This window comes from Myxocyprinus asiaticus, chromosome 13, assembly GCF_019703515.2.
Source record: "Myxocyprinus asiaticus isolate MX2 ecotype Aquarium Trade chromosome 13, UBuf_Myxa_2, whole genome shotgun sequence".
Taxonomy (NCBI): domain Eukaryota; kingdom Metazoa; phylum Chordata; class Actinopteri; order Cypriniformes; family Catostomidae; genus Myxocyprinus; species Myxocyprinus asiaticus.
Window position 1 is genome coordinate 46,810,424 of NC_059356.1, and position 26,150 is coordinate 46,836,573.

At 42.8% G+C, this 26,150-nt stretch overlaps 1 protein-coding gene across 3 annotated transcripts in view; it reads left to right on the top strand.

Annotated features, from left to right (window-relative positions):
* The first annotated feature begins 3,086 nt into the window (after positions 1-3,086).
* The window catches only part of LOC127449836 (uncharacterized), a 48,485-nt gene continuing 25,421 nt past the window's right edge, over positions 3,087-26,150 (top strand). For 2 of the 3 annotated variants that reach the window (XM_051713421.1, XM_051713422.1), the window contains exons 1-9: positions 3,087-3,206; positions 3,463-3,804; positions 3,892-4,248; positions 17,814-17,915; positions 18,033-18,128; positions 23,830-23,922; positions 24,555-24,671; positions 25,033-25,143; positions 25,463-25,534. In XM_051713421.1, coding sequence (XP_051569381.1) covers positions 3,158-3,206; positions 3,463-3,804; positions 3,892-4,248; positions 17,814-17,915; positions 18,033-18,128; positions 23,830-23,922; positions 24,555-24,671; positions 25,033-25,143; positions 25,463-25,534 — 1,339 coding nt within the window. In that variant the 5' untranslated portion in view covers positions 3,087-3,157. The remainder of the gene's footprint in view (positions 3,207-3,462; positions 3,805-3,891; positions 4,249-17,813; positions 17,916-18,032; positions 18,129-23,829; positions 23,923-24,554; positions 24,672-25,032; positions 25,144-25,462; positions 25,535-26,150) is intronic. The other variant, XM_051713423.1, reaches the window with a different exon arrangement.

The following is a 26,150-nucleotide window of genomic DNA, read 5'->3' on the forward strand; positions in this document are numbered from 1 at the left end:
GAATGGGTTGGTTTCAATATACCTTGTGACGGCAACTGTTGTATTATTGGACCAATACCTTCTTCCTTTTCTTTTGAGAGTGTGTACTGTTTGCAGTATACTGGTATGTTAGACTGAAGTTTAGCCACGTATGGCCTAACGACAATTAGGCTAGCCTCATCTTTGTGGGTGGCTCATAATGCTGGGTTGACATTGAGTAGTTCCTGTTTCACATCAGAAGACCTCACAGACATTGAGCTGAGCACTTCACCACAAGTTCCTGTGCACACAGACTGAAAATGTTGAGGGGAACATGAATTTCAAAGAGTTAGATTAAAATGATATCTTGGCACCAATTTTGTGCATCAGATCATGCCCCAGTAAGCAGAATGGGGAGTCAGGTAAAATGACAAAATCATGCATTTTGAACAGAGTTGGGTCTTTATATGGTGAATAGGTTGGTTTCAATATACCTTGTGACAGCAACTGTTGTATTATTGGACCAATACCTTCTTCCTTTTCTTTTGAGAGTGGGTTCTGTTTGCAGTATACTGGTATGTTAGACCAAAGTTTACCCACGTATGGCCTAACGTCAATTAGGCCAGCCTCATCTTTGTGGGCAGCACATAACACTGGGTTGACATTTAGTACTTCCTGTTTCACATCAGAAGACCTCACAGACGTTGAATGAATTTCATAGATTCAAATGATATCTTGGCGTCAATTTTGTGCATCAGATCACGCCTCAGTAAGCAGAATGGAGAGTCAGGTAAAATGACAAAATCATGCATTTTGAACAGAGTTGGGTCATTTGGGGAGGAAACGGGCAATTTTGGTGTCATTTGACAATTCCTACAGAGTTTATGGTGTGTCCTGTAATCGAGCCTTTGTAACAATGCCCCGCCAGGGAACTTTTAGAAGCGCAAGTGTCTACCAAGAATGTATAAGGTTTACGATCAACATACAGTTCAAGAAAGGGCCAAGTAGATTCGTCAAAACACAAAGCAAAAGGTAGAATATATAACGAGGGCTCAGTACTCTACAGGCATCCCTAGCGCGGGATCCACTCTGTGGGGTAAACAGGCATAGAGCGCTCTGAGGATTGATTACGTGGAGCATTTCGGTCATTTCGGTTATCATTACGATTTCCATGGTCGTCCTGTCGGCGATTGTGCCTGCTTTTACACTGTTGTAAATAATATTGTTTCTTCTGACATTCGCGTTTAAAGTGTCCCGGCTTGCCACAGTAATGGCAATTTCTTGCAAAATGCCAGCGCTTCCGCCATTGTCAGCGGGATAATTTTATACCCATCTGGACACTGAATAAATGGAAAAGCAGCCAGTGCCAAAGTGCCCTCCTCAGACCCCAACTGGGCTGAAGGCACAGCTACATAGGTTTTAGCAGGCGCGTAACAGCATGCAGTTTTCTCACGCGTTATTGTCTGGGACTCTAATTTTGTTAGATCTAGATACAACGGAGCACAGGGGGGCGGTGGATTACACATATCAGTTTTAACGACGGTGTCATATTTTGGACATTCCACGGATTGACCTGCAAAGGTGGTGCGCTCAGGACCTAATTCCCAATTTTCTTCCATACGTCATACCATTCCTTCATGTATTTATGATCCCATTGTGGATCTCCCCACCCACTTTTAACCATCGATTTGGCCTCGTTCATATATCGATCTTCAAATGAGCCGTCTCTCAGGTATGGATCTAATTGTGTTTTTCCCTCTGACTACCCAGCCAAATTACTGACATACGGCTTAGTATTATAACCATGATTATTACGAAACATCCATTGTTTTGGTGTTTCCTCCGGCAAAGGATGGCTTATCTCCTGTCCCATAATGTCACCACAGTACGAGTATTCAGGTATATAGTAGTTAGTCAAGAGGAATGAAGCAAGCTATCTGGACGGAGAATAGGAATCTATTTTTTTATTTATTTTTTATTTTTTTTATTTTTTAGAATATAATCTCATTTAATTTAAATCCTTTAGAGCGTTTGATAATATCAGGATCGATTCATTCCATATCTACTTATGCGGGTGATGATATCACTTTTAACTGCTCTGTGGACTCTCACATCACACCTGAAGAGATTGAAGAGGTTTCATGGAAGAAAACAGATAACGATGGAGACATCCTGGTTCTTCTCTACCAAAACAACAAGATTAAACCAGAATCATCACACGAGCGATACAGAGACAGAGTTGAGTTCTTACTGATGAAATCTCCAAAGGAAACTTCTCTCTCAGACCGAAGAGTGTCAGAACTGAAGACAAAGGAGTTTATATGTGTCAAGTGTTTGCTGGAGGAGTTTCAGCCAACACAACTGTAGTACTGGAACAACTGGGTGAGTCGTCAATAAAACACAAAATATTACATACTTTATTTTATGGTTACAGTATTGTATAGTAAATGTAATAATAAATGGTGTTAAACAAATTACAAATATTTCTCTTTTTTTCTAAAATAAATTATTTCAAAGAATGGCTATATTTAGCTGCAAGCAACAATAACAGGCACAACTGTGACACATACTGTGTATGGTCTATGTCAGTAGATATTTGTAGTCAGCACATTAGTGTATTATATGTTAACATTAGTTAGTTTATTTTAATCTAAAAAAAAATGTCATTGTTTATTCATGGTACAGTACCTAAGGCATTAACTGATGTTAACATACAGAACATTATCAGCTTAACAAAGCCAGTATACTGTTATTCTACAAACTTTCCAAAAAATTCCCAAAAAGATGGGACAGTATGCAACATGTAAACAAAAAGGAGTGATTTGTATATAATATAGTTAAAAGAATCTGGTCAGATAATAGAGTAACTTTTGCTGTTTCTGTTGTAAAACAAGTAGCATTTATTATAAAATTGTCAAATTATTTATTTATTTTGTGCATAATGTAGTTTTTGTTCACTATATCCGCACAAGCAGCAAAAGAGACAGAAACTGTTCTTTGAAAGGTGTTTGTGTGTTCTGAGAAAGTTCTGCTTCACCTGAGATAAAACAAGTCTTGACACGCAGATATTTTCAGAAAGTGAAAGTACAGTAGCCTATATATAGACGCATCCTTTGCCTGTCCGCGTCCTCTGTCACAAGCTCTAATTTTCAGTATTATTTTAGGATGTGATAGTTTCATCTAATTTTCATTATTGAAGATGCATTTTCTTTACTGTATATTTATGTCACTCCCGATGTTCGCCAATGGTACGTAGTTAACAATATTTTTAAGATGTATGCATTTCAATTTCATAACAAAATTCCATCAAATTTAATTGTGTAGTCTTTAAAAAAAAAATGCAATTTTAATGGGTAAATTCTAAAATAATAGCTAAAGATTACTTAATTATAATAGGCTTGAATATTGTATTGTATAAATTTAGGTTAAGAGAAAAATAAAACAGCTTGCATATTTTCTTCTTCATTTTTGCGCATTAGAAAAAAAGTGCCTTTTCTTTTATAGGGTTCATTGTAAAAGGTCCCTCTGATCTTCTGGTTGTTCCTTTGGGAGGGTCAGTGGTTTTGCCATGTTATGTTGATTCACCCTTACCAGCAGAGGATCTGAAGGTGGAATGGATTCGATCAGACTCAGAGACTCTGGTTCATCTGTATCAAGATGGTGAGAGTCGACCAGAGGTCCAGCAGCAGGATTATCATGATAGAGCTCATTTCTTTACTGACCAGATTCAACATGGAAACTTCTCACTCCTGTTGAACAATGTGACAGCTGAAGATGAGGGAGAGTACAGATGTAAAGTGTTCAGTGGGCAGGATTCTGGTGAAACTGTGGTCGAAATGAAACATGGTGAGTGAGAACATCATGAATTATATTGAGAATTGTAATCAAATTCGATTTGGTGAAATATAAATTCATTTAATTTAAATCTTTTAGAGCGTTTGATAATATCAGGATCGAGTCACTCCATATCTGCGTATGCGGGTGATGACATAAATTTTAACTGCTCTGTGGACTCTCATATCACACCTGAAGAGATTGAAGAGGTTTCATGGAAGAAAACCGATAACGATGGAGACATCCTGGTTCTGCTCTACCAAAACAACAAGATTAAACCAGAATCATCACATGAGCAATACATAGACAGAGTTGAGTTCTTCACTGATGAAATCTCCAAAGGAAACTTTTCGCTAAGACTGAAGAGTGTCAGAACTGAAGACAAAGGAGTTTATATGTGTCAAGTGTTTGCTGGTGGAGTTTCAGCCAACACAACTGTAGTACTGGAACAACTAGGTAAGTTGGCAATAAAAAACACACACACACACACACACACACACGCACACAAAATACATACTTTATTTTATGGTTACAGTACTGTATAGTAAATGTAATAATAAATGGTGTTAAACTTATTACAAATATTTCTCTTTTTTCTAAAAGAACTGATTTCAAAGAATGGCTAAATTTAGCTGCAAGCATCAATAACAGGCACAACAGTGACACATACTGTGTACAGTCTATGTCAGTAGATATTTGTAGTCAGGACATTACCTTTTGCTGATTTTAAGATGATTGTTTTAATGGCTGTATGTAGGCTTAAATAATTTATAATATTAAAGTATTTTACAGGCAAGTAGCGCTGTAACACAATGTACAGTAGGCTTATGTGGAAAGGTAGACTAAGTACAGTCTTTTGCTTTTTGCTAAACTGTACGAAGACTGACATGAATAAACATAAAATTTTTCACATGAGAAACCTTTACCTGGCTACAAAATAAATATAAAAACGTCCTCCATTCATTGTTCCTCTTTTCCGCAATTAGTGAGAGAAAGCACTAACTCCATCCATCCATCCATTTATCCATCCATCCACCATCCATTTATTCATCCATCCACCCATCCATTTATCCATCCATCCACCCATCCATTTATCCATCCATCCATCCATCCATCCATCCATCGATTTATCCATCCATCCATCCATCCATCCATCCATCGATTTATCCATCCATCCATTTATCCGTTCATCCATCCATCCATCCTGTGACATGCACAGAACGGGGGCATGAAGTGGCGCAATAGTCTCACAATAACAGTAATTTTGTGTTATTATGAGATTTATTTGTAAATCGCGGGTGTAATAAAGAAAACTAAGCGGAGGTGCCTTTAAGAGCGCGCTCTATAGCAGATCGGGGGTGGATTCCAATTGCAAGTGATGCTCCCTTTGCCCTACTCACTACGAAGTCAGAGCCCTTAAAGTGGGTACTCTGAAGGAAACATGGCATTACTGAAAGAATGTACCCTTTGCTAACAGTGGAAGGGCTCTTCAAGAAAATATTTGTTTTTTTCACTTTCATTTTGTACAAGCTTTCGAGTGGTGTCCCCTTCCGCAGAAGTGCCTTCAAGGAAGCAAAAAATGCAGTTTTGAATTCACCCTGGAACATCGAAGTGCCCTTACCTAAAAAGTCCACTCCATGTATTGTGTTGTAAGTTCATTAAAATAATAATACTCGATTGCTACCACATTTCCGACATCTCACACCTGCAGTGTAGGCAGATTTATTAATTATAATGGTAGCGGTTGTGTCACATTCAGTGATAGAAATCCAGTTAGATTTTTTTTTTGAATATTGACATAAATTTAAGGAGCTGTCTGGTTCAGCCAAAGGCAGTTTTTTTTTTTTTTTTTTTTTAACTAATAAACCATTAGACTAATCACTTGCAGAAAAAAAAAAATACCTGGAGAAATTGCATGTAATTTAACTCTAGTCATAAATTGGACGTGGCCCCTGCACGAACCAGAGTTTTGCGACACCGAAGTCTTGCGACACCTGCTTTCCGGCACCCACTCATGTTAGAAATATGAGAACATACATTGTGCAAGAGAGCTCCCGGTTTTGTTCATGGATTGAAAATTCTCTGGGTAAATATAAAATGTTACACAAGATCATTATAAATTGCATTACATATGTGTTCAGAAGAGTTGTATGTTAAAACAGAGAGTTTGTTATGGATAATTTTTGAAGGATGCATATAGATTGCATGTGTGGAGTTTGACCACGTTTTGCACACGTGATGACTGGGTATGTAAATTTATTATTAATCATATCTCATTTAACGATTTATAGCCCAGAGTGTTTTCCAATTATATGAACATGTGTAATGAGAATTATATTGTTTTAAAATGTTGTACATGTCCTTAAAGCCTGGTTAAAAATGCATAAAATACTTTGAGTTATTTAAGCAAGTACTTAAATGCATAAAATGCTGTGAATGATACAGGCATTATTTAAGGTGATGTATGCTAAAGCATATGGGAAGGCTAATGGCCTGTTTGTATTTTTATTTAACATTAGCCTCTACCATATTTCAGTTTCTGTAATTTCTTTATTATTATTTTTTTTTTAAATACAATTTGGCCCCATTGAACTTTTATTTATTTATTTTTTTTAAACAGTCGTCAGAATAAAACACCAAAATATATTTTTGTATCTGTGTTGTTTATTTTCAACTCACTGGATACATACTATTACCATTTTTTTGGACATGTATCCTATCATGATAACCATTCAAAACCATTGTACCATCTTGTCACCATCATTGTACCATGGTTCCGCCATATTATTGAGTTAAGGTCCTGTATATTTATAAATATTAATGTCAGAATACAGTAAAATAACATTATATGAATATTAATAGAAAATGAAGAGAAAGTAATAAAAGAAGTGTCAGTTCTATAAAGGTGATGACGAGGTAAAAGCAGAGTTGGAGTCTTGATCTTGTGGTCTTAAACGATAAACTGGTCTTGGCCTGGATCTGGGCTTTGGTACTCAGTGTCTTGGTCTGGGTCTCAACACTTAGGGTGTGTTCACACTTGTAGTTCAGTTCTCTTGATCCTCTTGGTCCGGACCAAAAAAGAAAATGATACATTTAGTCCTGGTTCGCTTAGCATTCACACTGGCATTTTTAACACTGAACCTATATATACAAAACAAAAGGCATCAGGAAAAGGTCACAAGCTGATTGGACAGCTTTTATGATGTATATTTTGCGACGGAACTTGCCGAACATCTAAAACAATGCTGGCATCTTGGGCGAAATACGCTCGTTAGATTTATATATGTATATATGGTGGTATTTTTACCAGCTGAGAACAAACGAAGAGCTAATAAAATGTGTAAAAGAGTCAAAACAGCGCCAGGAATTCCTCCATTGCATACACAAACAAAGATATGCTGCAAGGACGGCTGACGGCGGTTCCGACACCTGTAACGAAATGTAATGGGCAACATAGCTCCTATGATGAGAAGAACCAGGTATGCTTGAGGTCAGTATTAGGCAAATTACTTACTGTTTTTGGTCCGTTTAGACGTCTATGGTCCATGTTGCGTTCATATATCAACTGAACCGCACCAGAGGTCGTTTGGAAGCGGACCGAGACCCACTATTCAGGCGGTCTTGGTCCGCTTGTTTGGTGCGCACCAAGTTTTGGATAGCAGACCGAACCAGATTTCGTTTTAATCGAACCAAACCTGAACACACCCTTAGTCTGGATCTGGGTCTTGGCTTATGGTCTTAGTCAAGACCAGAGTGTATTCCCAGTGCACTAAATGTCATAATTATTTTAACCACTAGTTAGCGTGGCATCTTCACTATTACTGTGAATTTACAAGTACTTCTGCCTCTGTGTCATCATGCATGCTTTGACAAGCACTGTCTCACTCATCACATGAATGTAAGTGCAAGGACTATGGTCTAACAACACAAAGCAATCATTAGTGATTTATGATTATAACTGCCATGTAGAGTCTATGACTTCACTCACAGTAGCCGCGGAACCCGTTACATTGCAGGAGTTTTAGGCAGGAGTGGCCGGTATTCTTATGAGTTGTTGGTGGGAATAGTGCTGCATGATTATGACTAAAATCATAATTGAAGATTATTTCCCTTGATATTGTAACCACTATTAATAATATTTATTAGTATCAGTTCATTGCATGCCGTATTATTTATGTAGATACACATCCCAAACAGGCTGAGAACTGTTCCTGAATTATTTCATTGCTGTTCTATGCATCAGTAATCATGACTTCACATTGTTCATCTTAGCAGCATGAAAAACAACTGTTATTCGAGTTGTGATTAAATTATATACAGAAAGCGAGCAAAGAACACTCCCTTTATACTCACTGAAGCCGTCAATCACTTCAGTTCAGCATAAAATCACTGACTGAGTGCTGCACTCTCGCCAAAACACCTGTTTTAATCAGTGAAACTGTCTACACTGCATGATAAATATCTTATTTACATAGTTTCTACACCTTGTTGTTTATAATGAGATCATTCACGAGAGTGCAGCAGCAGAACTCAGTCTGTGAGCATGTGCTGAGCGGATTTCTTCTGCACCCGTGACTAACCATATGTTTCCACTGGGTGGTTTTGAGTGAAGGTGAGTGAGCGTTTTCACTTCATTCCTATGGAAGTCAAGCGCTACACTCGCAAGGTGAATTGTGGGATTGACAGTGGTGCGGAGAAAGCATAGAGTGCGGTTGAGAGTATCAAAAAGTTGAGACTTTTCAGCTTTATTCATACGAGGAAAGAAAAACAGCGGGTGGGGGACATGTGCACTGTGAGCTGGAAGCAGTGACGTCTGTCATAAGTGCTTAAAATATGCCTTTAATGCTGGAGTTTCTGCTGGATTCAGTGCTGTAATCACATCATCATGTGTATTTCTGACTTCAAACAGACTTCAGATGATGATCGCACACATTCATTGTGGTAATACTTTAGCTGGGTAAGAAAAAGTCTAATAAATCAACACTGTTTGTACATTGAGGGCATTCGAAAACTAAGCTTGCATCTTTCCAACTGTATCACGCATATATAAGATGATATTATTGATCGTATTCTGAAAACAATAATAGGCAAAACACACTGGCTTTGCATCTTACAAACATGCCCAAAAGCGGTAGCTGTCTAGCGTGTTGAGCGGGGGTGTGCATAGTTTTTCCACACCAGTTGAAACTTAAATGCCTCTGATTGGCTGTTGCATTCATGCTGAAACATCTGTGTTTAAAAAAAAAATAATAATAATAATTTTATAAACATTGTTATTTTGTTATATTAATAATGCATATGAAACACAGTTATTTGAAATAGTTTATGTACTTTACCTTTTTATTTACACTTTTCTTTTATTCATTTTCTTGGGGAAAACCTAAAAGGAAAAGGTGGAAAGTTTGATTGTTGAATTGTTGTTCCTTGTTCAGTTAATAAAATAAATGAAAAGGTGTTAAAACATAACTGTTGAATATTATAAATGATTGCTTCAATTAATTGAGCATCTCGGTTCATAAAATTTACCGCCTGGTTCTTGGACCAACAGGTCTTCGACTGGATCTAGGCCTTAGGGGGTCTGGTATTGGTCTGGGTCTTGGAGGGTCTGGTTTTGACTACACCTCTGGGTCAGAGTGAAAGCAGTAGAGATGACAGGATGAAGTGAGGGAGCAGAGATGAGAGAAAGTGAAAAGAGTGATGAGACAAGTAAAACATTAGAGCCCTATAACAAAAAATGACACTGTGCCGTTACCAGGGTAATACCATGATACTGAATGATTGATCATGTTCAGATTTCATGATATGTTATGGTACTCCAAAGTACTTTAAAAAATATCATGGCTTTACTATGACACATGTCAAAAACTTGGGGTTATCACAGACCATGTCTGAAAATACATAAATTACCAAGTGTAATACTGTATTGCTTTTTGTGAGAAATAGAATATGCTATTGTTTGTATATATATATATATATATATATATATATATATATATATATATATATATACAGTATATATACAAGAAAATTGTTAAATACTCAAAGAGCAAAGAAATTAGCTAAGTATTTATAATTACTACTCATTTAAAAAAAAAAAAAAAAAAAACAAACAAAATTTCTTTTTAAATCACTGCTTTTTTATCCTTCCACCCCTGTCCCTACTAAAGTCTGTGCACATCACTTCATCCATCCACCATACATGCATACATACATACATACATACATACATAGAGTGTTCAGTTATATCTGCCTGGCTGTCTTTCTACCAGTTAATTCATATTTGTTTTTGTCTTACTCATCAGAGCTTTCTGACTGAATAAAGCTATAACAAAACTCTAGAAGGACCATTCACTACCATGTTACAGTATGCAGCAGGCACAGTTGTAACACATAATATTACATTTGTCCCCTGCTGACCACTTTGCATGTTTGCTTGATTTCCTCAGTAACCTTACATCCTATGTCCCAAAATACATTAATTTTAAGTGGACAAATTAATAATTACAACAAGGAAAGTTTTCTTTCCTGATATTCTGGAATAATAATTTCCTTTACAAAAATCAGAGTTCATGGCAAATTTGCAACCTGCTGCAAATTCGCCACTGATCACTTTCACATGCAAGCTTTGTGATAAACTTGCAGCAAATTGTCCATTGTTCCCAAAAGTCTGCCAGAGGTTCACCACTAGCGGTGAAGAGCTGCAAACTTCTGGCAAACATTTGCAGTGAATCACATGCTCATTTGCATGTGAAAATTACGAGAGGCAAACTTGTGGCAAATTTGCAGCAAGTTTGCAGAAAGTTTAGGTTTTTTGTAAGGGTTATTCACAATATACTGTAAGTGGAGTAAGAAAATGAAAAACTTACCCCAAAAACAGATATTCTCTAATAATTTTTCATCAGTGTGAACTATGTTCGTCCTGGTTACTTGCGTAACCTCCATTCCCTGATGGAGGGAAAGAGACGTTGTGTAGTGACACTAGGGGTCACTCTTGGGAGCCCGAAACACCTCTGGTCTTTGCAAAAATGCCAATGAAAATTGGCGAGTGGTATTTGCATACCACTCCCCCGAACATACGGGTATAAAAGGAGCTGGTATGCAACCACTCATTCAGGTTTTGTGCTGAGGAGCCGAGACAAGGTCCAGCGTTGTGGCAGGAGGGACACAAAATCTCGTTCCCTCCATCAGGGAATGGAGGTTACGCAAGTAACCAGGACATTCCCTGTCTGTCACTCACTCGACATTGTGTCGATGTAGTGACACTAGGGGTCCCTATACAAAACGCCACAACTGGCTGAACTGTGTTACGTGAACTGCCGGTGTGTGACAGGCAGACCACTGTGTGTCTCGTAGCCAGCGCACCAGGCCGACACGTAACCTCCCCCAACGCTGTTATGAGTGTCGAACGGCCCTTCGGGGACAAGTCGACTGCCCAAAAGATAGAGACAGGCTAGCCCAGTCATGGCCTCTTATCCTGTCTTTTTTTTCCTCTCCCCCAAAAAAAGAGTGAAATTTGTTAACCGACTGGGGTCACCAGGTCTACGTCAGGGGGGTGTCCCTCCCAAGGAGAAGACACCACGTAGACCACACCCCGCCCGGGGAGGGGGATTTTGAGTGGAAATACGTCAAATGGTCTTGCCAATCTTTGGCGGAAGTCTGTCATGTGGAGAAGTCCCATGGTAGGTCCTACCCTACAGGGGAGGAGTTTCTACAAACATGGTGACTGGGACAGAGGGGCCTCTGCCCAAGGAAGACGCAGTTTACCAACAGGGAACAAATTAGCAGAAGATATACGTCGCATGGGGTTACCTATGGGGAACCAACACAAGCGGAGCACCTACCCCAGTACAGGGCTTAGTTAGCACATGTACTGAGCCGGCAGTGAGTTTCTTCGCAAACTCGTCTGCCACAGGGCTCGGAGGAAATCATCCAGGGAACACAGTTTGTGAACACTACTGGGAGTCAACAGCGCACGTCTTCAGCTCAGGGGAGGTGAAAGGCACTATGCACAAGCGATACACCCGGCCAGCTGTCCCGGACTTACCTGCTTGTGCCTGCCACTACACGGGACGAAACCGGTTCCACCCGGAGATTGTAGAACCTCGCAAAGGTTTTGGGTGTTGCCCAGCCCGCTGCTCTGCATATGTCTGTTAGAGAGGCGCCACTGGTCAAGGCCCCACACTCCTGGTAGAATGGGCTCGTAGCCCTGCTGGGGGCGGCACGTCCTGGGTGTGATATGCCATTGTTATGCCATCAATGAGCCAGTGGGCGATCCTCTGCTTGGAGACTTCCTTTCCGCTGTCCACCAAATCAGACAAAGAGCTGCTCAGAGACTCTAAAGCTCTGCGTGCGATCCAAATAAATGCGTAAAGTGTGCACCGGACACAGCAATGTCAGGGCTGGGTCTGCCTCCTCCTGGGGCAGCGCTTGCAGGCTCACCACCTGATCCCTAAAAGGGGACATGGGAACCTTGGGAACATAACCCGGTCGGAGTCTCAGGATCACGTGAGAGTAGCCCAGACCGAACTCCAGGCACGTTTCGCTGACAGAGAACGCTCGCAGGTCTCCTACCCTCTTGATGGAAGTGAGCGCAGTCAGGAGGGCAGTCTTCAAAGAGGGTGCCTTAAGCTCAGCTGACTGCAGGGGCTCAAAGGGGGCTCCCTGTAGAGCCTGAAGAACTACAGAGAGGTCTCATTAGGGAATGAGGTGTGGTCTGAAGGGATTCAACCTCCTGGCGCCTCTCAGGAACCTGATGATCAGGTCATGCTTCCCTAAGGACTTACCATCCACTGTATCCTGGTGTGCTGCTATAGCAGCTACATCCACCTTCAAGGTGGAGGGGGACAGCCGCCCTTCCAACCACTCCTGCAGGAAGGAAAGCACCGATCCGACTGCGCATCTCTGGGGGTCTCCGCGTCGGGAAGAACGCCACTTAGCGAACAGACGCCACTTCAAGGCATACAGGTGCCTCGTAGAGGGGGCCCTAGCCTAAGTGATCGTGTCTACCACCGCAGGTGGTTGGCCACTCAACTCTTCCGCGTCCTGTTCGGGGTTCCAGAGGTCTGGTCACAGGTGCCAAATGGTGCACTGTCCCTGAGAAAGAAGGTCCTTCCTCAGGGGAACTCGTGGGGGGGGGCTGTCACTAGGAGCGTGAGGTCTGAGAACCATGTATGGGTAGGCCAGTAAGGTGCTACCAGGATGACCTGCTCCTCGTCCTCCCTGACCTTGCACAGGGTCTGTGCTAGTAGGCTCACTGGGGGAAATGCATATTTGCGTAGTCCAGAGGGCCAGCTGTGTGCCAGCGCGTCTATACCGAGAGGTGCCTCGGTCAGGGCATACCAGAGTGGGCAGTGGGAGGATTCTTGGGAAGCGAACAGGTCTACCTGAACCAGCTGGACCACCTGAGGGTGGAGTCTTCACTCTCCCCTGAGGGTAACCTGTCGTGACAGCGCGTCCGCTGCAGTGTTGAGGTCGCCCGGGATGTGAGTGGCTCGCAGGTGACTTGAGGTGCTGCTGACTCCAGAGGAGGAGACGGCAGGTGAGTTGTGACATACAATGGGAGTGTAAACTGCCTTGACGGTTGATGTATGCCACCGTTGCCGTGTTGTCTGTCCGAACTAACATATGCTTGCCCTGGATAAACGGCCAAAACCTCCGCAGGGCGAGAAGAATTGCCAAGACCTCGAGGCAGTTGATGTGCCAACAAAACCGCGGGCCCGCCCAGGTACCGGCGGCTGCGTGCCCATTGCATACAGCACCCCAGCCCATTTTGGAGGCGTCTGTCATAACCACAACGCACCTAGAGACCTGCTCTTTTGGAATGCCTGCCTGTAGAAATGTGACATCGGTCCAAGGGCTGAAGAGGAGGTGACAGACTGGCATGATGGCCATGCAATGTGTCCAGTGTTGCCATGCCCATCTTGGGACTCGAGTCTGGAGCCAGTGCTGAAGCGGTCTCATATTCATCAACCCGAGTGTAGTGGCCACCGCTGAGGATGCCATATACCCCAGGAGCCTCTGAAACAGTTTCAGTGGAACCGATGTCTTCTGTCTGAACATCTTCAAACAGGTCAGCACCGACTGTGCGCGCTCGTTCGTGAGGCGCGCTGTCATCGAGACTGAGTCCAACTCCAAGCCGAGAAAAGAGATGCTCTGAACTGGGAGGAGATTGCTCTTTCCCCAGTTGACCTGAAGCCCTAGTCGGCTGAGGTGCGAGAGCACCAGGACCCTGTGTGCACACACCATATCCCGAGAGTGAGCTAGGATTAGCCAATCGTCGAGATAGTTGAGGATGCGAATGCCCACTTCCCTTAACAGGGCAAGGGCTGCCTCTGCGACCTTCGTGAAGATGTGAGGGGACAAGAACAGGCCGAAAGGGAGGACCTTGTACTGATACGCCCGACCCTTGAACGTAAACCGCAGGAAGGGTCTTTGTCGAGATAGAATCGAGACATGGAAGTGCGCGTCCTTCAGGTCTACCACCACGAACCAATCTTGATGACGGACGCTCATTAGAATGCGTTTTTGCGTCAGCATCTTGAATGGGAGTCTGTGTAAAGCCCGGTTCAGTACTTGCAGGTCCAAGATTGGCCGCAACCCACCACCTTTCTTCGGTACAATGAAGTAGGGGCTGTAAAACCCTGCCTTCATCTCGGCTGGAGGGACAGGCTCTATCCGCGAACTGAATCGCGTAGCCGAGTCAGACGGTCCGGACCAGCCATCGCGACGGGTTGGAAAGCGCAAGCCACGCATCCAAGCTCCGGGCGAGGGGGACCAAGGGGACATTCTCGCCGGACATACCGGCGGGTGGGGCCTCGTGGCAGGGCGGAGCCTGAGGTGCCACGCCGTGTCGTGGCCGTGCTGAGTTCAGGACATCGAAGCACTTACCTTGCTCCTTGTGACCACCCCTGGAACAGCCTGGGATGGGGAGGAAGAGGCCTGTCCTTGTGACCCATGGAGACCATCACATTGGGGGCAGATTTGTGCCACAGCTGGGCGCGCAGGGTCAGGGAGACCGCCGCTGGAGCGGCAAACCTGCCAAAATGGAATGGTGGATGGTGGTCGTGATGACGGCCGTGCGCACCGGGTATGTGACCCAGGTAACAAGGAAACCGCTCTTTACTGAACTCTTGGGTACCGCAGCCACTTGGGCATGCAGCAAAATTAAATGAAAAGGTAACAAAATATTCTCTCCCCGGCCCTCCACCGGGGGATGGATTGGTCTGCTAACCAGCTCCAGAGCAGCGTGTTTTGTTGTCCCTGGGTCACCCATCTCGGGGGCACTTCGAAGCCTTTCGCGGGTTCTTGGCGGCCGGCTGTGAGACGGGTGGCATCTGCTTCCTGCGGTGGGCTCCATGCCGGGGCTGGGCCGCGGTGCAGGCTGCGGCCAAGCTGGTGCAGTCACTGCAGGGGGACGCCCTAGGCGATGAGCAGATGGGGTGTGGGATCTTGAGCCACGTCGGGGCAGGATATGCCGGATAGCCTCCGTCTGCTGCTTTACCGCTGAGAACTGCTGGGCAAAGTCCTCGACGGTGTTGCCGAACAGGCCAACCTGGAAAATGGGGGCCCCAAGGAACCGTGCCTTGTCGGCCTCTCCCATCAACTAGGTTGAGCCAAAGGTGGAGCTCCTGGACCACCAAGGTGGACATCGCCTGCCCGAGAGACCGCGCCGTAACTTTCTTCGCCCGGAGGGCGAGGACGGTCGCCGAGCGCAGCTCCTGCATCAATACCAGGGTGGAACTACCCTCGTGCAATTCCTTTAGCGACTTGGCTTGGTGGGCTTGCAGGAGAGCCATGGTGTGCAGGGCGTAGGCAGTACCATAGGCATTGGCCGTCAGGGACGATGTAAACCTACAGGCCTTGGGTAGTGAGGGCGGGGGAGCTGAAATATCGGGACCGGGCAGTAAAATGTGCCTCCCACGACCTTGTCAGCTCCTCGTGCACTTCCGGGAAGAAAGGAGCTGGGGCGGGGCATGGCTGTGAGCGGCGCCGCGAGCCCAGGAACCAATCATCGAGCCACGAGGGTTCAGGGGAGAGCGGAGGGTTCCACTCTAGCCCGGCGCTCGCGGCTGCCTGGGAAAGCATGTCCTTCATCTCTGCATCCACATGTGACTGGGCGACCGCTCCCGAGGGGGGGAGCCCAGCTGAGGCTTCCACATCCGACTGGACGAGCCCGCTCTCCGATGCTGTGCTTGAGAGCTCATCACCTTCGCGGGCTCCGAATAAGAGGTCGAACTCGCCATGAGATGAGCCGGCGGACTCATCAGGAAGCCCGATCGGGGCAGCCGAGCGTGCTGGGGAATGGGAGGTCTGTGGGGGGATACTCGGTGGAGGTGGTCCCTTTGGGGTCCCCAAATCACCCTTAGTGCTAGCCACACTGGCCTCATACCCATGGGTAGAAGGACCAGGGCGGGGAGCTGCTGGGGTGGCTTGCTTTCTTATGAACGCAAGCCGCGACCTCATTGTTGCCATGGACATGTTCTCGCAATGAGTACATGACCCATCCACGAACGCTGTCTCCATGTGGGCAGCGCCCAGACACGAAAGACTGCGATCGTGACCGTCAGAAGGTGAGAGATAATGACCGCAACCAGGAATAACACACAAATGGAAAGGCATCTTTAAAAAGACGTGTCTTTAAAAAGACGTTCCGTGTGTGCCGCTCTTTTAGAGAAATATACTCTTTTTTTAGAATATACTCTTTTATTTCTGCCGAATCGCCCAGGGGTGTTCTCTGCAGTGCACCAGTGCAGAGGGGGGAGAAGCTGCTGAAATGTGCCATCAGATCCAGCAGAGGCAAATGAACAGCCTTGGGAATTCAGCTCAGCGAGCATCGACCGTTCAGCTCCGAAGAGAAAATCTGAATGAGTGGTTGCATACGAGCTCCTTTTATACCCGTATGTTTGGGGGAGTGGTATGCAAATACCACTTGCCAATTTTCATTGGCCTTTTTTCAAATACCAGAGGTGTTTCGGGCTCCCAAGAGTGACCCCTAGTGTCACTACATCGACACAACATCGAGTGAGTGACAGATATGGAACTTCAAATTTTCCACGCAGAAAAAAAACTGCAATTACCAGCATTTAATTAACTCCCACTTCAATGTCAAAGTCAAGTGTATTTATGTAGCACAATTGAAACAACAGTAGTTCACCACTGTGGTGTACAACATCAAACATATTAAAAACAAATAAAACAAAGAAATAAAAAAACGAAATCAAGCTTGATTAAGCATTCAGTCATTTAAAATGACTGATTCAGTACTGTGAAGTGCTCTAAAACCAGACTGCAATATTTAATGTATGGAGTTGGTGCTCAGAAAGGTCTGCAATTGGAGTAATACTGCTTTCTCCAAGATTTAGAGATGAAGGGCATATTAGAAACGGGTCTTAAATGAGCTAAAACTGCAGGGTCAAGATTAGGTATTTTAAGATTTTATTTTAAAGGTTCACAATAGTATGTTTAAAATGGTCAGGTATGGTTTCAGGAAATAAGTATCTGTTTGAAAAGGAGTAAAGGGATAATGTCTTGTGGAGAGGAAGTGAAATTCAGTTCCACTCAACATCACATTTTCATCTAGACTAAAATAATTTGGGGCTTGTTTGCCCTAGCGACACCCCTGCACATTCTGAAATATTTAGAAACAAGAAGCAAGACTTTAGACCAAGTTTTTCCAAGTATAAACTGACTTTTGGCCAATTCTATAACATTTTATTTAAAAATAAAAATAAAAAATCCAGTTAGATTTTAAAACTACTGGCCATGTGGTGTTTGGATGACCCAAGAATTCAGTGGAAAAATGAGTTAAATTTCTGTACAGTTGTAAGCAGAAACATTGAACTGTTGGTAGTTCGAAGGGTTAGTGAGTCCAACTCAAAAACTGCCAGCTAGAAGATGGTGAAGAATAATTAGCAGAAAACCAACAGATACACTAAGTGCCTATGCATCTTCTGTGTTTGCAACATAAAACTTAATTCAGTCCAATTTAGGTTAATTTTGTAACTGATGTCTGTGTCTCACAGGTTTCTCTGCTTTACACGTAATGGTGCTGATTTTTTGTTTTGCTGCATCTGGATCTGCACTTCTGCTCTGCCGTCGAATCTACCATAGATTACATGACACAGGTATGGCTGTAAGGATAATGTTCTTATTTCCTGTTATGAAACTCTGCATGAGCAATCAATTGAAGTCTATTACCATAAGTGTCTGTTAACTGTGATTGTTCTCCATCTCCCATCTAGACCCCAGCAGAACAGTGTGGACTCTTCAGAATGCTCTTATCTTTTGTCCAAACATCTGTATGTTCTTTGCCTTCATCTTCTGGGGTTTTACTGAGGGTGAGAATTGAAGTTCTGTGATGTTGGTAATATCTGTGAAAACTGAACATTTCACAATCACAATATGTTAAATGTGGCAGATGATCTTTATCTTTATTGTGAAGGAATAGTTCACCCCAAAATAAAACAATTCTGTGGTTTTATGCTGAGGAACCGATATAAGGTCCGGCCATTTCAGCGGGTAGTTCAGCGTTGTGGCAGGAGGTACACAACGTCTCGTTCCCTCCATCAGGGAACGGAGGTTACACAAGTAACCATGACGTTCCCTATCTGTCACTCACTCAACGTTGTGTCGATGTAGTGACACAAGGAGTCCCTTACGGAACACCACAATTGGCTGAACTGTGTTACGTGAACTGCCGGTGTGTGGTGGGCAGACTACTGTGTGCCTCATAGCCAGCACACCAGGTCGACACGTAACCTCCCCCAACATATTTATGAGTGTCGAACGGCCCTTTTTGGGGACAAGTCGACTACCCAAAAGATAGAGACAGGCTTAACCCAGTCGTGGCCTCTTTTCCCCTTCTCTGTTTTCCACTCCCTTAAAAAGAAGGGGGATTATCCGACTGGGCCGCCGGACACAACGGAGACCACACCTCGCCCAAAGAGAGGGGGGGATAATTAAGTGGAAGGATACGTCAAATGGTCTTTCCAACCATGTGGAGATTCTTCAAGGTAGATCCTGCCCAATGGGGGAGGAGTTACTACAAACATGGAGACTGGGGCAGAGGGGCTCTGCCCAAGGAAGACGCAGTTTGCCAACAGGGAAACGAATTAGTGGAAGATATATATCGCATGGGGTTAGTCTTACAGGGAACCGCCACATGCGGAGCACCTACCCCAGAACAGGACTCTTAGTTAGCACGTGTACTGGGCCGGCAGCGAATCTCTCTGAAAACTCGACTGCCACAGGGCTCGGAGGAAGTCAACAAGGGAACAAACTTGTGAACACTTCTGGGAATTAATGGCACAGGTCTCCAGCTCAAAAGGAGGTGGAAGGCGCTTTGTATAAGCGATACACCCGGCCGGCTATCCCAGGCTTATCCGCTTGTGTTGCGTGCCACTACCTGGGATGAAACCGGTTCCACCCGGAGATTGTAGAACCTTGCAAAGGAGTTGGGTGTTGCCCAGCCCGCTCCTCTGCAAATGTCTGTTAGAGAGGCACCTCTGGCCAGGGCCCAGGAAGCCGCTACACCCCTGGTAGAATGGGCTCGTAGCCCTACCGGGGGCGGCATGTTCTGGGCGAGATATGCCATAATTATGGCGTTAATGAGCCAGTGGGCGATCCTCTGCTTGGAGACAGTGCTTCCTTTCCGCTGTGCACCAAAGCAGACAAAGAGCTGCTCAGAGATTCTAAAGCTCTGCGTGCGATCCAAATAGATGTGTAAAGTGCGCACTGGACACAGCAACAACAGGGCTGGGTCTGCCTCCTCCTGGGGCAGTGCTTGCAGGTTCACCACCTGGTCCCTAAGAGGGATGGTGGGAACCTTGGGCACATAGCCCGGTCAGGGTCTCAGGATCACGTGAGAGTAACCCGGATCGAACTCCAGGCACGTTTCACTGACAGAGAATGATTGCAGGTCACCTACCCTCTTGATGGAAGTGAGCGCAGTCAGGAGGACAGTCTTCAAGGAGAGTGCCTTAAGCTCAGCTGACTGCAAAGGCTCAAAGGGGGCTCACTGTAGACCCTGAAGAACTACAGAGAGGTCCCATGAGGGAATGAGGTGCGGTCTGGAGGGATTCAGCCTCCTGGTACCTCTTAGGAACCTGATGATCAGGTCATGCTTCCCTAAGGACTTACTGTCGACTGCGTCATGGTGTGCTGCTATGGTGGCAACGTACACCTTCAAGGTGGAAGGGGACAGCCTTCCTTCCAACCTCTCCTGCAGGAAGGAAAGCACTGATCCGACTGCGCATCTCTGGGGGTCTTCGCATCGGGAAGAACACCACTTAGCGAACAGACGCCACTTAAAACCATACAGGCGGCTCGTAGAGGGGGCCATAGCCTGAGTGATCGTGTCTACCCCTGCAGGTGGTAGACCGCTTAGGTCTTCTGCATCCCGTCCAGGGGCCAGACATGGAGATTCCAGAGGTCTGGTCGCAGGTGCCAGAGGGTGCCCGTCCCTGAGAAAGAAGGTCCTTCCTCAGGGGAATTCGCCAGGGGGGAGCTGTCGCGAGGAGCGTGAGGTCCGAGAACCACGTCTGGGTGGGCCAGTAAGGTGCTACCAGGACTACCTGCTCCTCATCCTCCCTCACCAGTGCAGAGGAGGGAGAAGCCGCTGAAATGCGCCGTCAGATCCATCAGAGGTGAATGAACAGTAGGATTCAGCTCAATGAGCATGACCGTTCGGCTCCAAAGAGAAAATCTGAACGAGTGGTTGCATACCAGCTCCTTTTATACCCGTATGTCCGGGGGAATGGCATGCAAATACCACTTGCCAATTTTCATTGGCCTTTTATCAAAAACCAGAGATGTTTCGGGCTTCCAAGAGTGACCCTTTGTGTCACTACATCGACACAACGTTGAGTGAGTGACAGATAGGGAACTCACTCACACAGCCACTTAGCATTACAGTATTTTAGCATACAGGTTTGTGTTATATCAACACAATAGTGCATTTTATCTAATTCTAGTTGTGTCTTTCACAGAAAAGTTTGCTATTGTTTACTTTTAACAAAGAGGAAAAAATGTGTTTCCACAACAAAAAGGCGAACGTTGTACAGAAAATTCAGCTACTTTAAAGATAATGAAAAATTGGATTAACAAAAATAAAGTCTAACATTACGTTATTTAATCAAACAGGGTTGTGTTACTAAACCACAATATTCCATTTTTATATGTATTTATAGCTGTATCTTTAACACAAAAGTTTGTTATTTGTTTTCCTTTTAACAAAGAGGTAAAATTTGTTTCTAATACAAAGAGGTCACTGCTGTGCATCAAAACTCTTGAAAAAGTTTTGTGTTCCTTGCCACAGTTGCCTTTGGCTTGCTCACTGAGGTTCTAAATACAATTATGATTTAATAATTAATTTTTATATGCAATTTACAATCATATTTAATCAAACTACACAATGATGACTCTTAAGACTTTATAAATATTACAGTTTCATTTTCTGTTAATGCATGATTTTCTGTAAAGCTGCTTTGAAACAATGCGTGTTGTGAAAAGTGCTATACAAATAAAAATGACTTGACTTTGTCTGGACCATCTGACCGCCACCTCAAAAGCGGAAAAGGGGAAGGAGAGCCGGCGTCCTCGTCAGACTGAGACACTGTGTTAGCCAGTCCCCGCTCCCCAGCATTTTACTGGTGAATGTTCAGTCACTGGACAACAAACTTTGCGAGCTAAGTGTGTGAATCTTCTTCCAACGAGAGACGTCGGACTGCTGAATTATCTGCCTCACAGAGACCTTGATGTCGGCGAGGATCCAGACTCAGCTATCAAGCCAGTTGCAGGGGATTTCAACAAAGCCAATTTAAGGACAATAACACCAAGATACTTTCAGCATGTTACATGCAACACACGAAGAGAACAGGTTTTGGACCACTGTTACTCTCCCTTCTGGAATGGTTACAAATCCCTCCCCCACACACCATTCGGCACATCTGATCACTCTTTCATTCTGCTTCTGCCCGCTTACAGGCAGAAACTGAAAACAGGAAGCACCTGCCATCAAAACGATCCAGAGCTGGTCAGACCAGTCGGATTCTATGTAACAGGACTGTTTTGATCACGTGGACTGGGAGATGTTCCGGTCCGCCTCTGATGATGACATTGAGGTCTATGCAGATTCTGTAACGTGTTTCATCAAGAAGTGCATAGAACCAAAGCAATACGTATCTACCCCAACAGAAAACCGTGGATTAATGGCAGATCTCTGCTTTTAATTAGGGGAATGAGAAGGAGCAAAAATAAGCCAGTTATTCCCTCCGCCAAACCATTAGAGCAGCAAAATGTCAGTACAGGGACAAAGTGGAGTTACAGTTTAAAACCAGCGATCCACGACATGGGAGGTGGATGTGCTAGCAAGGAGGCTAGAAAAACCATGGCCTCTAGCCTCAGTCGCTAGTGCGTCTCTTAAGGCCAGGAGAGTGAGGTTTACACACTGCACAGCTATCTATCAGCTGGCTCCCGTTACACTCACCCCCTTAAACCTCACTCCCATCTGGGTCATGGCACCACTGTAAACAATCCAGCTCAACCCACTCTGAGTGTGATTCGAACCGGAGTCTCCGACATGGAAGGCAGGCATGCTAACAAGGAGGCTAAAGGCTACAGCCTCTAGCACTGTGTTGTACATCGACACAACATCTCATTCCCTCCACCAGAGAATGGAGGTTACGAAAGTAACCAAGACATTTTCAACAGTCTGTTCCTCAAACAAATTGTTTAAAAATTGACACTTCTGTTGTATGTTAAAGAGTATTCAGTATAAACACAGTAAACACATAATAACGTCATGTAGTGTTACAAAATGAAGGTGAGTAAATTATGCCAGAATTGTCCTTTTTGGGTGAACTATTTGTTTTAAAGTTGTACTGTAAGATGCAGAATCTCTTGGGGCCAAGGTAGCACAGCAAGCAATGACGCTGACTACCATCCCTGGAGTCTCTTTGGTAACATGCCCAGCAGGCCATGTGATAAGATAAGATCTCCACCACCTATACTGCAGCAGTGCAACTGTGCCACCAGAAGGACCTACAGAGCACTGGCCAAATTGGTTTTAGTTTTTTTCAGTGATTTCTGGCTACCCTGATGATCACCACATAAGGCTAAACTTTCAGTTTAGTGTAAATTCTTCCAGTTTAACTTATTTTTTTATTTTAAAGCTGCCAATGCCATTGTACTAATTTATGTATTGACATCCCAAATATTTTTATAAAGGGATGGAGTATCTGTTAAAATAACCCAACTGACAAGTCAGCAGGTAAATATTGGACAGAACACAATGTGGGTTAAACTAACCTAGCAAGGTGCTGTGTGCATTTTATTCTATCAAGCTTTGCCAATCTAAAACAAATTTCAGTTCATGTTGACAAGAATGGGATAATTCTATATCATAGATGGTTATTTCCTTAATTTGTCTTATTTGCAAAGCAGTAGACATAAAGTCACAATTAAGATTTAATCATTTATATCAAATGTATTTGACATAAAAGAGCACTTTAGCTATCATTTATTACATTTGATAGAAATACAGATATTGTAAGTCAAGTTGAATTCATTAAAATCATGAAATCTTCATTAAAAAGAAAATAAATAAAAAAAGCAGAATTTAAGAAAAGCAGAAATAGAACATGTTTTAGGAGGTGGCAGGAGCAGCCTCAGGGCGCAGGCATCTGTGGGGAGACAAATGGAATCAGTAAGGTATGGATTGTGTGCTCTTCAATATGTCAATGATGCCAGCCCACAGTGTTTTTAAATTGAACTGCGAACACAAATGATTTGTAGAGATGTGTGACTATTCTATAAGCATCTGTGTCTAAGCATTTGGGTCTTTCTCTAAAGCAGGGCTGTCTATAGTGTTATTAGTGGCATTTTATTGTTGAATGAAGGTGGATTTTAAATGTTACAAATATTATAATACTACTACATGTAACAAAAAGTAAAAATATTTTTTGTAGTCATTTTTATGTTTGTAGTCATGACATTTTTTTTTTTTTAAGTAATGTCCATCTTTAAAAAAAAACATTTCAGGATTTCCAAATGAGACCGTCCCATGCTGTGCTCTTTATATTCTGAGGCCTGTGATGTTGTTGTGGGCTGTGCCTTATTTACATTACCTTAAAGGTATGTTTTAGTTTTTGAGTTCCATTTTACCAGAGCAGATTGGTAAATGCATTTTGATTGGCAGATATTAAAGATTTATCTTATTGTAGTTAAATACTGTATATTTTAATGAAGCACAAATATTTAGTGTTTTTGTGTTATTGTTGTGGCAATCCATTAGACCTTTTCAGTGTCTAAAGTTCATCAAACTTTTTCTGTTTGCAGTCAATAATAAAACAGGTATTAGTGTTTCACGTATTGCAAGAGAATTTGTTGTTTTAACAGTCGTCGTTTATTCAGGTAGGTAAATCCAAATATTACACCAAATAAGTCAACAATTAGTTTATAAACATGATTTATGAGTTATTCTTTAATGCATCACGGAGAACTGTTTGACCTTTCTTTAAACATGGAAGATACTGTATACGTGAGTGTGAAAGACTTTTAATCTCTCTGTGAGAAAAACAAGCACTAAGACTCCTTTATTTATGATCTACTTAAAAAAAGAAACATTTAATTATATTAAATTAATCTAATGAAAAATGAATCATATTGCAAACATAGTACACTTTCAGCCTGCTTTACATCTGTCATTTTATTGTGCTGTTATTTTCTCTGTGTGATATTATTTTATTCATCTGTTCATCTGTCAGTTTTCTTTGTATATGCCTGGAATAAGACTGCAAATCATCCAACTATTGCACTTCACATACTTTTGGTATTTTTTGGGGGATATATACTGCTGTTGTGTCTCCTCATCTTCAGTGGAGGTAAGATTTTCTGTGTGATTTGTTTTTTCCTTATTTTATAAGCACAAGTAAATTATGTTTATTAAGTAAATTCTCATAAAACAGCTAATTTAAATAATTTTAGATAATTTTTAGTGAACTGCTTATAACTAAAATTATAGAGGCTTTGAGTCAACCAGTAAAGATATATAATTAAATATGAAACTGGCAACTACACTAAACAATAAACCATGAAACAGCATCCCCTATCAAGTTCACGTTATCTAGAAACACAAAAATCCTGGTGAAATGTTATGTCCACATAGTACATGAAAAAATTTTTATTAAGAAAGTCATGAAAATACTGTTTTCCATCATATGACAACTCTAATATTAAAATAAGGTTTTGGAAGCAAAAAAGAAACCATGTTGGAGATATTGGCTCTGTGTTGGATCCTCTTGCCTCCTTTCCAATCATTGTATGTGAAATCTTCTTTAGGAACTGACATTGAGGGTAAGTGACACTCAATGGAGTGTAAATTGCTATTCTTTAATGTGTAGTTATAAACTGATCATACGAACATTCATAATAACTTTAGATCAAATATATCTGGCATGCAAACACGCAATTGTGTGTGCAATCCCCATAACAATTAAATGGCCTTATTTTATTGTTTTGATTAAAATCCAGTTGATTAAAATTAAGTCAGTTAGCCCTTTATGTATAACCACTTGTTGGCTGATACTGTAATAATGATTTCAACATGTTTGTGTTCATCAATCAGATGGTGTGTTTAATGAAATATAATATATTTTTTCCCCTCTTATTTTAGGCCATATATATGTTATAGTTGTTCAACTGCTACCAGCTCGGTTTATATTATATCTTCATGCAACATCTAACTGTAAGTGCATAATGTGCATTATTTCCCATTATGGTAATTTTTGTAATACTGTAATCTGAGCAGAGATTTAAAAAGCAAGAATTTGTGGAATCAGTTCTACCAACTTAATTACAATATTTTGGCCTCTTACAGTATAACATGCTAACCACAAATAAACATTCAGATTGTCTATTTGCACCCCGGTGCAATCTTCCACACAGTGGAGCTATTTGCACCCCAAAAGTCTGGTTGAACCAAAGAAATATATAGGACAAACTAGAAAATATCTATTTCTGCAGCTGTGTGGGGTGTAAAGACGGTGTGTAAATGTGTACTGTTGTCCTAGTGACCATGGTTCGAATCCGCATATTGTCCCCCTCTTTTTCTCATCTGATTCCCTGTTTCCACTCTAAATATTTATTTTAATACACTAAAAATAATAGATACAAATTAATATAAATGTTGATTTCATCACAGTGATTTGGTCACAGTGAATGTTTAGGAGTGCAAAGAATGGTTTGATCTGGAGGCGGGGGTCTGTCGATCGCACTCGTTCCTGCGTGAAACCATGATTACTGTGTAAAACCAAGGTTATTTGTTTCTAAGGTAAGGTTAAGGTTAGGTTTAGGGTTTAGGG